Here is a 17,515-nt window from a genome sequence, read left to right as displayed (position 1 = left end):
ATTTTAGCTTCAAAACATCAAAATTCGCTTTATTTTTCGGGTTTATCGCGATCGCGATTTTTTCAGGTCCCTACAAATAATGAATGTGAATACTGAGAGGAAATATTTTTATCCCAATTTTTATTAACACACATACAGATTAATGGTTGTAATTATACAGAAATATAAAATAAATATATTTCTGATGTTTGGCCCCCCCCCCCCCCCCCAAGCTCCAACAAGTGGTGTAAAAGGCTCATTATTTGCATTTTCAACTTGTCAAACTGTCTGCTAGTACAAACTTAAGCAGTTCTGCTGTTCACTGGGCACATGTTGAAATAAACTCTGGGTAGTTATATCGAGCCCATTAGTAAATTTAAACTGGGATGAACACATCTATGTTGTATAACAGTAACTCTTTAACTTTAATCTCGATCATTACCTTAGATGATATGAAAGAGCTTCACTACACTTTGAATACAAATATTTTTTAATTAAAAGTGTATTTATCTGAAATAAAACTGAGTATAAATAATAAATTATTTGTTTAATATTTACAATTTTCAGTATTTGCACAGGCCTAGAAATGTAAAAATTTAAAAAAAATAAAGTCAAAACATTTTAGATGTAGATTTCTAATGTATGGAAATTCTTGACATCAAAACTTACTTAGGAATGAAAAAAAACTTAACCAAAATCTTGAACACTAGTTCTTCACTTAATAATTGAAAGGAAGTTAATAATAGAATTTCTTAAATATTGTCATGATTTATAGACTAGAATTCACTTAAAATGTTTGTATCAAAACTAAGTTAATTTCATGTCAATAATAATTAATACTCATTTGACAACAATCAACAGAACTTGCACTTTAAGATGATCCCTGATTTTTCACCGTCTTTTTTGATGCTATTTTATGATGTACACAAATTTTTTTTTTCTTTCACTTTGCTGCATTTTATAATTGATACCCTTTGTACAATATATATAAAATTCACTATCGAAAATGGCTGGCAAAAGTCTACGGAGTTACAGTTTCTCAGCAGCACACAACTTGGAGTAAAAGTGTAATTTTGCTGCGAGGATATCGTGTTTTAACTTCTTGTTTGCTAGTTCCTGCATGCTTGATTCCATCCTCAACTTCATTTCAGCTTCCTCCAACTCTGCTCTGACTTTGGCGTTGCGCAGTCGCAGCTTCAGTTCCTGTACTTCCATTTTGTGCTTGAGAGCCACCAGCTGACTCTCGGTGGTCACGCTTCCCATGCTAGCAGCAGTCTGAGGGCTGGCAGTGGCCCGCGCATCCTCCGACTGAGAGTCCTTCACAGCGGTTAGCTTGGGCTTCTTTGCATTTGAGGTCCAGGAAAAACTGTATCGAAGCGGTGGCGTTGCTGCAGACTGTTCGGCAGTGTTGTTTTCGGATGGCTCGAACAGATTGACCGGTGCAAGAGACTGCTGATTCTGAAACTGTGGATCCAGCACTGAAATAACAATAGGTGGCTGACTTGGAAGCTGTGAACCCAGCACTGAAGTAACGGGTGGCTGACTTGGAAGCTGCGAACCCCGCACTGAAGTAACAGGCTTCTGACTTGGAAGCTGTGAACCCAGCACTGAAGTAACAGGTGGCTGACTTGGAAGCTGCGAACCCAGCGTTGAAGTAGCAGGCTTCTGAGTCAGAAGCTGTGGAAACTGCACTGAAGTACCAGGTTGCTGCTGACTTACGAACTGTGGACTTCGACTTGGCACGAAGGGTTGTTGCTGACCGAGGAGCGGAGAGTACCTCACTGACAGAAGCTGCTGCAGTGGTGTCTGTTTCCGAAGTGAATCCTGCTCGTTAGGTTGTCTTGATGCCGTGACCTGCAAGTACGTTGGCAATGTAGTCGAGGGTTGCTGCCGTTGCTGGGCAGAACGCTTCCTCGACACTTTCACAGACTGATTGTTTACTGGTGCCTCTGCAGGTGGTACTGGTACGTCTGCAGGTGGTACTGGCAGGATTGAAGATGAGGTTTCACGTTTTGCTTGTTTTTTCTTTCTTGTCCTGAGCTTCTTGACTGCCTTTTTAATTACTGAAACTTCATTTTTTGTGCCAGGTTCTTCTCTATTATTATCAGGTTTAACATTAGTACCTACAACACATAAAATGATTATTTTGAGAAGGCATTAGCAAATATTCAAACAGAAACTTTAGAGATAAAATTGTAAGCAAACTCTATGGCTCCACTCTATAAATTAACACCATACATATGAATTACTTGATGTATGGGGCATAGGACTGTTATATACCTGATATTTTTTATATACAGTGTCATTATTTAAATTATTGCACTGAATTCCTATGATTTTATTATTAAACATGCACGTGAGAAAATAAAATGTGAAATAAACAAATTATGCTTGTAGTTTATACAAACATCACTTATAATTGTAATAATACATAAACAGAATGCTTTTTATATTATAATAATAATAATAATAAAAAAAAAACAACCTGGTGATTTTGAAACACAATTTTTTTCTTCAAAACAGTGTAAATATAAATTGTTTTATTTTCATCATTTTATCTAAGCTAAAATAATTAAAAACAATTAACTTTCATTTGAAATAGTTTTTATTACTCATTCCACATTTTTATTAGTAAAAAAAAGTGAGCAATCTTTCAGTACTCGCCAGAGATGTGTAATATCGACCTCAATAATGAGCAAGTTCATGTGTTCTCATGTTGAAAATACAATTATGATATGAAACTCGGACCAAAATTTAACGTAGAATTCTTTAAAATAATGCCAAGCATGATAAATATATGCAAATTTTGTTTTTAACTACATCTTGGAAGTGAATCACGCGTAGTTTCCGCACGTGCCACGAGAATTCGCTGCCGGAGGAGCTACATCGACTATTGAATCATTTGATAAGCAGACTGAACTTTTAGACTATACAATGAAACTGCTCCGATATAAGCAAAAAAGACTTGAAAAAAATACTAAACTCCAGCTTTGGACCTGATTTTTGACAAATAATTTTTTAAAATACTGTCCATCTTGTTAAAATTCACTTAACAGTTCATACTATAAGGTTTTCTCTGTCTATGTAAACTTTGATGCGTGGATGCGAATCACATATTTCTGAACTTTGGTTCGTGTCATTTGCCACAGATGGCAGCACCATGGTTGTTATTTCGTTCCTTGAATTCTGTCACATTCACAAAATTACTTCCACGAAATGCTGTATAACGAGAGCTAAGATGTTACACATCAAAAATGTTACAATAATAAAAGAAATACATTATTACCTGAAATATCGGAGACTTGAACATTCGTGGACCATTCTGAGTTGCTGTTTGATGATGTACATTGTTGTGAATCCCTTCAGCAGAGAAAATAATGACAGTCATTATAAACACACCATAATTAACCTATACTAGTTCATGGTAACAAGCAATAACTTCTCTAAACAATCTTAGTCAATGACAGATACACTTTTTATGTACTGAGTATTTGCAAATTGCAGGGCATAAATTTAACGAGTGGCAGGGAATGCCAAAATAAGTCCAGAAAAGAAAACCTGCATAGTAACAGGTGTAAACAGTAGCATGCAAATTTAAATTTCACGCCCAACTAAGGGCCACTTCACTGGCTGAAAACACGCACGATCACAGCACAGTGACATTCAAACGCAACGAGCCGGGCAGAGATGTTTAGAGTTAGCCGTATGCAGTAGCAAACACCTGTCAGTCGTACATTACCCTTCATGGTATGATATGTCTAGTTTCAGGCAGTTGCTGGTTGAGTTGAATGAAGTTCTTTCTGTTCTGTACATGTCTAATGGAAGAGTATCTTTGGTTAATGTGCACTGCTCCTGTTGCAATTCCTATTTTCACCCCATACAACAAGTGCACATGGCCATCTCTGCAGATGTAAAGTCAGCCCTGCCACTGATGTTCATTAAATCTGTAATCGCAGCACCGAACTCACTAACAGTCAACACTGAGCTAATTGCCCAGTCAAACATGTTAACATATCACAACCAACCATCCACCACGCTGTACACCAGGCTGCTGGATGCTACTCGTATGGCTAACAATAGAAGTCTGCATCTGACTCTTTGCCTGATTCGCGCAGAGCATTTAACCATCACAGAGTTGCGATAATTTACCCTCTCAGCCACTAGAGTGGCCTCCTAATTGGGCGCAAAATTCAAATTTGTACACTACTGTTCATGCCTGTAACTTTGTAGGGTTTCATTTCCAGACATTTGTCATTACACAAAAATTGCTGGTTATTAGTGATGGGCGATATGGCTAAAAACCAATACCAATCTAATTACAGATACATTTCTTAAACATCTGATAACCGATGCAAAACAGATTCAATAGTTTTAGTAAATAATTACAGTGCAAGTCTCCATAAATGCAATATTTTTTTAAGTACATAGTCACTGCCTTAATTATTTACTATAAGGATTATTGGTTGGTGGGGAAAAAAATTAATTTAATGCTTAAAGTGTGTGCATAGCACAATATACATTACTCCTTTGACTACTGAACGAACACAACATTCAAGTATGGCCTTACACTAAAGAAAAATTGGAGTAAAAGATGCCTCCAGAAATATAAATAAGATAATTAGAAAATATGGGTGACACCTAAATAGATGAAATTATGCTTTTTCATAGTATATATTTTTTAAGAAGTGGTTGAAAGCAATTAAACTGAAAATCCAGAAAATCAAAAATATTGTCTGATACTGATCCATCACTACTGTTTTGGCATTCCCTGCCAACCATTAAATTCATGACCCACTATCTGCAAACATATTGTCGTATAACAGTGATGGTAACACAAACACACACAGAGGGATAATGGGGAAGAATTAATCTGCCATGGCCTTTAGTAATGTACAATCTCAACTTTTACTTGGAGTGATTACGAGAAAACCGTGGAAAACCAAAATCAGGTTGGCCAGGCCGAGATTCGAAACTGAAAGAAATGAATCAGATTCCACATGATGTGCTACACTCCTTTGTTCTCTTCTTCAAACCTCTGGCCAAACTACCACAGTAAACAAAAACATTAAATTGAATCAGAAAAATTTTCATGTGTTAAATTTCTTGGACAACTATTCAACTCATAGTTGGTGTGCGAACACATCTCTGGGAGAACCCGGGAAATGATATCTGCACAGCATTTCTGGATTTTGCATGTCAAAAAAATCAAAGCTCTAGGGAAGTTTGTTTGTAGGCAGAAGCAGCTCCATGCAACCACCCAGGGCCTACTACTAGCGGGGCCCCACACCAGCCCTTTTAATACTGATGCTCCTTTAATATCAAAATTTCTTAAGATAAATTAGCAAAACCATAATCGAAGTTCCAGGTTGGCTTAAAAACATTGTTTTACACAGTTTATTCTTTGAATTTTCTGGGGGACAGTTCTCCGAACCCTACTTTTCTCTAGAAACTATTCAATAGCGTCCACACTCCTCAGTAGGGCAAAGTTACAAAACTTAAAACAAACAAAAAGTTATTTCCCTTTCAAATACCTGACATGCACTGATATTTGTGTTGGAAAATGCATTAAGATAATAATTTTAAAATTTCATCCTATTAAAAATTAAGTTTTAGAGCAACTGAAGGTAACGTAAATTGCTGACCAAGAGACAAACAAAAATGTTTTTTCCCGCTTAACATAATTTCTACTTGTTTAGGAAGCTAAAAGCCCTGCAAAGTCACAAGAGCGGCCTCTCTCCGCCAAGGGACACACTGGAAGCAACTGCTCCATGAGCGAGCGTGTGAGAGTGGCCGGGATGGGGGTAGTGGAAAGACTGTTGCTCGGTTCCCACTTTATAGTCCAGGAAACGAAGACATAAATAGGCACAAACCTGTGAAAAATTTGTCCAAAGCTGAAGTTTTGCACAGTGGTAGAGTCGACTATGCTTCACAACATATCAAAAGTTTACTGCTGTAGACCTTGTGCATATCACAGAAAATGTGCAGTTAAGTCCTAAATGACAGCGACTTACAGCAGTCCATTAAAATGGTTCCTATTTATGCAGTTTTTAACAGAGATTCTTTGTTAACTTACCAAAATATAAAAATGCTAGTTTACACATTAAGGGGCCCGCCTACCTGGGCACACATACGGTGTGCAGAGCTTCAGGAAAAACAACGCGATATCAAAACTACTCAAGATATCCAAGTGGGGCCTATTTACGAATAGCATTTAAGAGTTTGCTGAGGACCGAAAAGTACTTTTAATTTCGGATTAAGTTTTTAAACTGTATTTTTAGAAGCGTTAAAATGCCTAAAACGCGTGTTTTCAGAGTAATTTTTAGGCATAAAACAACCAGTACAGATTCTTGAAAGTACTTAAGGGGCTTGCATAACACCTTTATCTTCATTTCTCCGCCATATAATGTTACGGTCACCGCTCAAATTTCACAGTTATCTTGTGACGACGAGACGAATGCGCGCCAGTTCAGAGACTTGCGCTTAGAGGTGATACCGCGCTAGAATCACCAGCGAGCGTCGCGCTTATCATCCCGCCTCACTAACACACATACACCCCTGACGAGGCGGGCCCCTTAATATTGAAAAATATCCTGAGTGTCAAGATTAAAGATAAGATTTAAATAGATTAATTTATGACATTTATTTTTTATCTTTGGCACCCAGAAAAAAATATGATTGAAATAAAACTGAAGACCCAAATGTGAAAAGTTTCTGCATAAATTTTTTGCGTCTTCTTTTAGCTTTAAGACAGTATATTTATAAAGCGTCTAGTGTAAAAAGGTGGCTCACTAGAGAGACCCAAGCGTCGCAGAGTGTATCGTACTGCGGCGGTTATAAGCTCTCGCGGCCGGCACAACATTGCGACACTCATTATTACACTTTGTCTAATTTAGGGATTATTAGAAATATATCTAATTTATATTATAAATTATATTTAAGTTACATCTATCGAGATATGTTTTCTATTGATTCTCTTAAATTAATGATTTTTGATACAATATGAAAATTAACACTAAATGATTTCCTGTTTGCAATTTGTAAATCAAAAACTCTACAAGACCTTTGGTTTTCTATCTGTGGTAAAATAATTTGTTACAAAACTTTTTAATTAAATTAGAAAATTATTTAATTGACAAATATTATTTTTTTTATATTTCTTAAGCATCATTTTATTTTCAATCAGAACAAAGCACAATTGTAACTAACCTATATTCTAAAATATTTTAAGAAATTTAATTCTTCAAAATCAGTTTACGACTACTATATCAAAAGTGACGAAAATGCTAAATTGTTAAGTACTAAGTCAGAGCTTTTCACTTTTATAATATTATTACTATCTATACTAATACAGTAAGTCCTCTATTTACGTCGTACCGATTTACGTCGTTTCGGATTAACGTCGCTAATGTTTGAGTACTCATGTTTCAATTTAAGTTGTCGCCGATTCACAATAACGTCGTTTACAATGACCGTAAATCTTTATTTTAACCAAAACACCGTATATAATTCGTTTATAATTCTTTGTTTCCTTCGGTAGTTAATTTATGCTATGTAGCGTAAGCTACACGTTCACCGCCTTATCTTATCATACATCATGAGGGATGCTTCCTGCTCTCCGCTGCTCTCCGCGCGGTGATGCAATACTACCAGCCCGCCCGCTCGGCCACCCATGTATCTCGCACGTAGAAGTGTTATCTTCTTCCCGCAACGACACAGCATTTTCTCCTACCCCTTTTCGTCCAACTCCTTGGCACTTCAGTAGAGGTGTAGAGTAACTAAAAAAAGTGTACCCGTATGTATTCGTTACTATAACAATTAGTACTCGTTACTTTCGTATCGTTACTCGTTACTTCTGATACCGCATAACATGCTATGTTATGTAACAGCAACGAATCGAGTCGTATTCCGTACGCGTACAGTATGACGTCGCGTAAATAATAATAAATCGAATATAAACAATTAAAAGTAGTTGATAATTAACAGCTTTTGTTAAGCAAGAAACAATAAAATCTCATTAGAGCAGCTTTATTATAATATCTCTTTTAAGATAAGAACAAAAAACGTGAAAATACGCGATTATAAAAAACAAAAACATACATATTTATAATTTGTAAAAAATACTTTCTTACGTTGTTTCTGTTCCAATCTCAAACTTTGTCTACACACACAATACCTTTAATAAACAGTAAAAAACTTGGACGACGAATTTCCAAATTATACTTTTCTTAATAAACAAACATCGTTCTTTGTAACGAATAGCGCGCGCATGCCTAAAACATACGAAAAATGTGAGTAACGAAATGCATTCGTGTGTAACGTTTCATTACTCGTTACTAGATGCCGCACCCGTTACTCAGTAACGAATACATACGGTTTGCTACAGCTCTACACTTCAGGCGCTATGATATCATTGAGTTGGCCGGAGTTTTAAACGTGCCGTTGTTAACTTTATCGTGATTAAATGCGTTTGTAGTAGGCCTACAGTATCAGCTCACTGCAATTTATGATTTTTTCTTCATAAGATGTCTTCCAAACGACTATATATCTGTTTTTATATTTCAATCAATAAAGGTAATAAAGCAGCTGGTTAAATAAATTCTATAAAGCTGAGAAGTACTAGTTGGACTTGTTTCCCACGCTGTTGGTTGTAATTTGCTGATAAAATTGCCCGTTGTCACGTCTGTATGCCAGCGCTTCCGGCCGACCTTGGGCCGTGGTCGGCCGGTGGCATGAAACATGGCTCATTTTGCGTCGTTTCTATTTACGTCGCGGTTTTCAGGAACGTAACCCCGACGTAAACCGAGGACTTACTGTATTATAAAGCTGAAGAGTTGTTTGTTTGAACGCGCTAATCTCAGGAACCACTGGTCCGATTTGAAAAATTCTTTCAGTGTTGGATAGTACATTTATCAAGGAAGGCTATAGGCTATATTATATTATCAATAACATTAGAGGTACAATTTAGAATCAAATGCGTTGGAGGGGGTTAGATACAACATACAGTACACGTACGAAGTGTGTGTTGATGATGCCGCAGGCGCTAGAAGTTAACGACTATTTCATTGTTAGTGCAGTCCTCATCACCGTTGAAATTTTGTGGGTACTTTAAATATCAAAAATTACCCCTTTTTTTCAAGTATATATATTTTACAGACTTGAAACTTCACAGTAATGTTCCTTATGTTACGCAGGATGACATTTTCTGAAAATTAGATCCCATGGGTGGTTAAAACCAGGCAACAGTGGGTACTTTGTCTTCATGAGAACAGGATTTTGCATTGTTCATGCCTTCTGCATCTCCATGGCAACGGGCATCGCGCGGCAGTGGCGTACCCACAAGGAGGGGCATGTATAATGAGCGGCGCAAGAGTGATCTGCCTGTAGACTGCCGTAGCGAAGTACGGGTACATCAGTTGTACGTTGCGTGAACGAGTCGGGAAACCATCGGTGCTATTCATTTTCTCTCCGGTACATTATACAGCATTGAAATAAATTTTCACTGAATTTTTTTTTTATTCACCATTACTGTAAATGGGAGATGTGGCTTAATTTTTTTTCATTAGTATAGCCGTGCGAAGCCGGGTCGGGCAGCTGGTAATAAAATAAAACAAGAGTTCTATTGTAAAATATTTATCATGAAAGATTTAGTTTTAAGTTGATGTGTTTATGTGCTGGATAGCTGACTTCGCTGGATCCCTAGAGTGGCAAAGAGCTGGGTGGGAGTTTTTGCAAGGGTTTGATCGTTGTTTATGACCCTAGCGGCGAGAGGGTGTCTTTCCCAGAAATACTAATGGCTAAGGAAACTAGCCTTTCTCTTTAGTCATGAATGGGTCTGTTCGCGCAAAAGCCTTTTGTCAGTTTATAAAAACTTTGCAGGAAATTCGGTCATTTCTAGGTTAGCTTTGTTTCACAATAGTAACAGAACAAAATATTGCCTATAGTAATTTCATGTTATTATTACTGTAGCAGTATGGTGTTTGAAGAAAAAAATGAAACTAAGTTTGCTGTACATTACACAAATAAAAGTGCACAAGTTTCTAATGAAATTACGTGTTCATTAATACTGTCCATCAAAATGTTAAAGAATGCTCGTTCTGAAAGTTTAGATGAAAAGATTAAAAATGTTGTTCCTAGAAATAACGCTATAGTTCCCAGTGATAAGTGCATTATTCGTAATCTTAATTTATTAATATTTTAGAGATCATGGAGTAAATCATATTACAATACCATTTTACCTAATAAAATCATATCCTAAAAGTTTTGTTTGTATATAGGTATGCAGTAATACATTTTTGATAAGTAACTAAGAAAAATTTACTCTGCCACTGTTCAAAAGTTCAGCTTTAGGATAATTTTCCATATATTAAAAATATTTGTTTCCAAAGAGCGAAAATCGTCCCGGCTCAAGCAAATTCAGCATCATCGCAGTAAAGTACACTACGCAGCTTGGAATGCTTCAGCGGTCAGATCACTTGTACCAGACACTCAAAAAATACACCGATTTAAAGCTTAAGAAATACGCAACAATGTTTATTAAAGCAATTTTTATGTTCGGCTCTAAATATTTGTGTAATTACTTTTTATATTTACATAAAAATGAGGAAATTTTTTTTCTTAACTTAAATATTTGAACTGTAAATTAATTATACTGTTTTTTAACTTTATATATATATATGTATGTATATACATACATACATACGCACACACACACACACACACACACATATATATATTTATTTGAATTTTTAAAATGTAGAAAATTGTTCCCAGATTATTTTGGTGTTAATACTGAGAGTCTATTACATAAATTGCATTTTTGTGGATCATTGCAAGAAATTATAATGTAGACTTAGCACATTAACGGTGTAACTCACAAGGTTTGCAGCGGTAAACTTAAGACATTTTACTAATAAGCGTTGGTTCTGCCACTACAAAATTTCAGCTTTGGGATAATTTTCCAGGTATTAAAAACTTTTGTTCCCTAAGAGTAAAAATCATTTTGGCCTAACGACTTCAGCACCGTTGCAGTAAAGTAGCCACTAAGCAGCTTGAAACTGTCAGATCTCTTGTAGTACTAGGACTCTAAAAAATTATACCAATTTAAAGCTTAAGACATATGCAACAATATTTATTGAAATTATTTTCAAATCGAGCTCTTCGTGTTTATGTCATATGTATTTTCATTCTTTTTAAATTTGAATAAATTGTTTTTACTAATATTATTTAATATATTGCATAAACTGTAAAACATATTGAAATAATTTTCAATTTTATTATAGAAATTTTTTGTAGTTAATTATGGTTTGGTTTACTGAAGGTCTATTAAAATAATGTTTACAAAATGCAATATTGTGGAGCACTCAAAAAGCTATTATTTAGGACTTAGCTGCACATTTTCAGTGTGACGCACAACATTTGCGGAGGCAATATTTTCACATGTTACTACCCATTATTGTACTACATTTCAGTTTGGAGCAAATTTTCCAGATACTAAACAAATCTCAATTTCGTGAGAGTGAAAGTTGCCCCAGCGCTTGTGGCTATAGCACAGTCGCAGTACGTACACAACAATGCTATGCTCGGAATGCCCTAGTGACCCAGTCAATTAAACTAGCCTCTTGAAAAATATGTCACTTTAAAGCTAAGAAATATAAACAGCTTTGGTTATATTTCTTCATACTCTTAAATTTGATATGAATTATGTGTTTATGTCCTTGTCTGAGATAAAAAAAACTTATTTCATTAATTAATCTATTTAAATATTAATTTTAATCTTAACACTCAGAATATTTTTCAACATTAATGTGTAAACTACCATTTATAGATTATTTTGGTTGGTTTATGGAGAATCTGCGTTAAAAACTGCATAAATGGGAAAACATTTTAAGGGACTGCCGTAAGTCGCTATCACCTAGGAATTAACTGCACTTTTTTGGTGATACGCACAAGGTCTACAGTGGTACACTTTCAGTATGTTATTAAGCATAGTCAACTTTACCACTGGCAAAAATTCAGCTTTGAACAAATTTTTCACAGGTTGAAACTTTTGTTTCCTGGGTTATTAAACTAATAGTCAAAATGGGAAATATTACGGACTCAATCAAACTGGAATAATGAAAAAAATATAAACCATAAAAACACTCAGCACAAAATATTTAACTAACTCTAGCACATAAATCCATTAAAATTAAAACACTTTATATCCTTCTCTATACATAGTCATATGTAAATTTTTGGTTTTAAAGGAAAATTAAAAAAAAAATTATATTATTTGGGTTACATTAACATATTGGATTTTAAGTGTTTCCTGAAATATTTAAACTAATTATCCTCCATAATTAACTTTTCTTTTTAACACTAATAATTTTTTATCATTTTTATTTATTATATTGTACACCAATCCCTCACTTAGCACGACTAATTCGTTCCTTAAAATGTTCGTGTTAATCGAAATCGCATATTCTGAAGCATTAGTCCCCATAAATATAAGGCTAAATTATTTAATGTGTTCCAAGATGTGTAGGGAAGTAATCTTTACATAATATAAATGCGTAGAATAATACTTGAAAATGCATATGTCATATCATTTATCTTTTTAAGCCTACCACCGAATACGTTAGATAAAGAAAACATGGCACAGTGTAACGGGAGATAAGTGGTAACATATTTACCGTCAGTCAGCAGGTTGGCTTGCCCGCCCAGGCGTGACCTTCAACACGCGCGTGCGTCTGTCTGCCTGCTGTTGCAAGCAGCTGGATCCTTTGTTATTACGTTTAAAACTTAACAAAATTAAAACACTTTTATGAAATTAATAACCGGTTTTATATAACTTTAAAACACACAGCCATATGTAAACATTTAATTTGTTATGCACACCTCTTATAAAAGCGGCTATGTAAACAAATCAGTTAACAGATAAACAGATTTAGATTTTCCCTAGAGCACAAATATAACATTAAAATACAGTAAACTTCCGGTATATCGCGGAATCGGGTATATCGCGGGTCAAACCATGTCCCCCAGTCAGAAATGAATGGGGGAGGGAATGTGTTCACGCAGCACACAGGCAGAGCATGAGTCACTTGACTGAGCAGCGTCGCTGCGTACAAGGCAAAATCAGGTAGTCCGGTGTTTAAAATTCCACTCCAGAATCTTAATTGGTACTTTACTGGACATCTGTATATAAATGTTTTTTACAACTTAAACCTACAGACGTAATATTATTGGGTAATTCATTGTATTATACAAGTTCATCTTTTTACTTTGGTATAATGTTTTAACATTAAATAGTAAAGTAAATCGGCTAGCGTATTTTTAATCTTTGCCCAGGAATTCCCAGTGGTCCAATATTTACGTGAACCATACTGTACCACTTTTGCCGTGAGGTAGTAAACAAGTCCCGGAAATGTTTATGTGTAGCGGTCTCCCGACCTTTAAACAGAGGCTGGGGAATATAACACTTGCCGATCCGAGCCACACACACTCAGCAACTCGACACAGCGTTTGGTGAAATAAGTAAAGACAAAGTTTAACACGGTTTTTAATACGGCGTCACTGATTGCGCTAAAATTAAATTGGCGCAATTTTTGTTTCCCACATGTGACCATTTATAATTTACTGTAAGCATGGATAATAAAGTTTAACCACTTGACATGATAGACGATTCTTTATTTTTTATTGTACGAATGCTAGAATCGTTTTTTTCCTGTATCTGCGGCCTGCTTCTACAAAAGACAAGCTATCTGTAAGTAAATATAGAATTTTTATTTTGTCAATCAAACTCGGTACTTTGCGATTCATATTCGGTTTGAAGTATCACTACGGCCTTTCTTTTTAGAAGACTTTGACCACAGAATCGTGTGTAACCGCACACACTGCACTTACTTTGTTACGGACACTGACGAAGCAGATACTGTGGCTAACACCACGAGACTGGCAGCAGCAGCTTGTGTGCCGCACGTGTGTATGGCGGCGTGTGGCGCGCTCGTAGGCCGTGCGACAAACTGTGCGCGGCACGCGGAAAATAAAAACAGTTCAACATTTAATATTTATCTTTAAAATTTATTATTTTTATTTTTTCACCCGTGTTTATTGGAAACTGCGGATGCAAAGTCCGCACAAAGGCGGGCCGTCTATACTGTGCGTGCTTGCCGACCTATTAGAACACAGGCGGTGTTTTATGCCTTTTGACCTTGGTCACATCGAAACATCGCGGTTATGCAACAATGCGGGTAAAAGTTATGTCCCCCGACAACCGCGTTAAATAGGGAGTGTACTGTATGTACAATATGTACATATACAAAACATAAAAGTTAGTTAAATATTTTCTGGGGTGAAATTAACACTATCATCTTGCTTTTTTTTTAAAAAAACGTGTCCAATTTCATCTGCTTTGGTTTCTGTACGGAACGGCCTGGTCTGCGGCCGGGCATCAACAGTACGGCCCGGTGTTTGTTTATCTGCGTGCGCATCTTTCCCCTCGCATTCCAAACCACTCTTCCCCCCTCGAATTCCATACCTGACGTCGCGTCGTTTCCGAGATTTTTTTTAGCCTGTGGCGATTTCGTGCTAACTGAAATTTACAGACGTGCTATTCGAGACTAGGGCAGTAAAATTTACATCGTGCTAACTGAATTCGCATTAATTGAAGACGTGCTATGCGAGGGATTGGTGTATTATATTTTCAAGGTCTTTTCTGCCTTTCAATAATGATGAAAACCCTGTGTCAATATATTACTGCATGGCACTAACCCTTAAATAACTAGATGTATAAACTTAAACCCACAAATCTTTGTATAAAACTTACAGTGGTGTAGAATAGTGATGTAACAAATATCAATTTTACGCATTCGTGAACGTGAATATCTATTGCTGATATTCACGAATGTGAATGTTCAGTCTTCAAATCCTGGGTTGTTATGAACTGGCGTGACTGACCATGCCCTAGCGTCATCTGCCAGTGCTATCAATGAAGCCACCACACATTTATCACAGTTTGAAACTTATTCTGGTAATTGCCAAACTGACCCGAAATATGCAGATTATTTGTTTATTTAATGACAGATAATGTGATTTACTGATTTGTTAAGATGAGTAAATAAAATTATGGTGAAATATGGAGTTATTTTACACTTTCAGACACTGAATAAGCTAGAAGCAAACTGTGTAACGATGAATATTCGCAAAAAGGAAGACCTACAACTGCTATGAGAAATAGTTTGATGTCTATGCATTTTGTGAGTTGGGAGAATGTGAAAAAGGAACTCAGGACGCAGTTTAAACACTTGCTCTGGAATCGTCTTCTGACGATAGAACAAATTGACACCAAACAGATTTTGCTTCAGAAATGTGTTGAAAATACAAAACAGTGGGATAATAAACCTGAAAAGCCTTTGAGAGTTGATAATTCAATAAGTGAAATGATTGCTCTGGAAGACTTGCAATTTAGTTTTGTGGAATATGTTGGATTTTAAGACTTATGAAGCTCTTGTGTCCGTCCTATAATTTAAAATCTCGTCAATATTTTACTTAATTTATCTGCGATAAATTATATGACAAAGTAAGCTGAATTCGAATTGAAGTCATTTGAAAAAAATGTCATTTACTAGTGACATCTGGTCTGATTCTTGTCTGGAGTTTTGCTACTCAGTTTAACTGGCCATGGGATTACAGAAGAATTAGAAAGGAAAATTATAAAGTTAAAAGCAAAGGTGTTCAATGAGTCACCATAGTGGTAAAAATTTGCTCATAAAATTGAAGGTATCTTGTCATAATAGGAAATGCCAAAAAAAAAGTGTACTGTATAGTTCAGAATGCAGGTGCAAACATGAACAAAAACATTTCCTTATTACGTAAATGTTCGACACATTGACTTGCTTCACACAAAATTCAAAATGTTTTAAAAGAAGGGCTGAAAATACAAGAAACTGTCTGGGCAGCCATAAAAAAATGCAAAAAGATGGCAAAACATTTGCATTTTTCAAATACAGATCAACATAAGTTTGCAACTTTACAGCAAAGACTTAATCAAAACCCTCAAGATTACAAAAGTGTGAATTACTTGACAGAACATCTTTTATATAATATTGTTATGGACGTGAGCAAGGCCACGTCACGTGCAGGTGCAGAGCTAGCTGGGCTGCATCACATGCCAGCGTAACATGAGATGTGCAGTGCGCACCTGGGTTGCCGCTTCCCCTCCCTCCAGTCCTCAGCTCCCCACGCGGCACTGTTAGTTTGACATCTGAAACCTGACAGCTGCGCAGTTACACGAGCCGCCGACGCGTGTTTCAAGAGATTTCTGCCGTCGTGCGCGACTGGCCCCAGCCGTGCTTGTGAGTTCCAGAAATGGCGGCTGATATATAAAAAGAGGACGTCGGCCTCAGCAGGAGAGTTGAGTCAGAATTCAGTCGGGAGTTCTCCCGCGGCGGAGTTCTCGGAGTGACAGTGCCGCGGGTGCGGCAGAGGGGCAAAGTCTTTGGACGAAGAGTTCAGTTCCTGGTTATAGTGTCGCGGGCGCGGCGAAGTTGCGAGCGAGGCGTCGAGTGGGATCTCGGCGAAGGGAAGGTGACGGTGGCCGCGGAGTGCGGCGACGGAGTCCCGCGACGGAGATCCACGAGGGGTGCTGCGGCGAGAGTTGCCCAGCGAGGTGTGTGGATTGTAAGAAACGAGTGACTGAGGAAGCAACATTATCTTTAAGTGCAATTGATTATTTGCCATTTTAGAAGATTAATTGTAAGTGACATAAATAGAGGCCATCAATAAAACTGTGTAGTGTGATAAAATCTTTAATTGGGCTATCCTTTACGAACCCGCAGTAAATTGTAACAATATGTTAGACTTGTTAGAGCGTATTTTACCAGTTAAAAGTCTGTATGTCTTTATGCATCAGCAAATAATAAAATTCCCCAAATGACTTATGCAGAGTGGATGATAATAGAAACACTTATAGGTTTAATAAGACTATTTGAAGAAGTAACAAAAAATAAAATAAGGACCATCTTTCCGTGTCATCAGTGATTCCGTTAATCGCCACATTGGAAAGAATTCTTAATTATCATGATTCATCCGAAAAATATACTGGTGATATGATAGTTGTTTTAAAACAGCCATTACCTATGTCTCTGGTCTAGGTGCTCTGCAGGGTACGTGAGCGATGAGGGAGTGGTGACAACAGCCATCACCCATGTCTCTGGTTAGGTGCTGTGCAGGGTACGAGAGCGTTGAGAGAGTGACAACCTTCATCACCTATGTGTCTGGTTAGGTGCTGTGCAGGACACGTGAGCAGTGAGTGGAAGAAAACAGCCATCACCCATGTCTCTGGTTAGGTGCTGTGCAGGACACGTGAGCAGTGAGTGGAAGAAAACAGCCATCACCCATGTCTCTGGTTAGGTGCTGTGCAGGACACGTGAGCAGTGAGTGGAAGAAAACAGCCATCACCCATGTCTCTGGTTAGGTGCTGTGCAGGATACGTGAGCAGTGAGTGGAAGAAAACAGCCATCACCCATGTCTCTGGTTAGGTGCTGTGCAGGATACG

General features: G+C 36.9%; 1 protein-coding gene across 2 annotated transcripts in view; it reads right to left on the bottom strand.

Moving 5' to 3' along the window:
- Positions 1-511: 511 nt before the first annotated feature.
- LOC134546358 (histone acetyltransferase KAT6A-like) overlaps positions 512-17,515 on the bottom strand; it is a 53,597-nt gene continuing 36,593 nt past the window's right edge. For both annotated transcript variants that reach the window (XM_063389147.1, XM_063389146.1), the window contains 2 exons: positions 3,266-3,339; positions 512-2,102 (listed from right to left, as the gene is read on the bottom strand). In XM_063389147.1, coding sequence (XP_063245217.1) covers positions 1,009-2,102; positions 3,266-3,339 — 1,168 coding nt within the window. In that variant the 3' untranslated portion in view covers positions 512-1,008. The remainder of the gene's footprint in view (positions 2,103-3,265; positions 3,340-17,515) is intronic.

The sequence above is a fragment of the Bacillus rossius genome, chromosome 1 (assembly GCF_032445375.1).
Source record: "Bacillus rossius redtenbacheri isolate Brsri chromosome 1, Brsri_v3, whole genome shotgun sequence".
Lineage (NCBI taxonomy): Eukaryota > Metazoa > Arthropoda > Insecta > Phasmatodea > Bacillidae > Bacillus > Bacillus rossius.
Note: the sequence above shows the minus strand (reverse complement) of the source record. Positions and strands in the feature narration are given on the sequence as shown.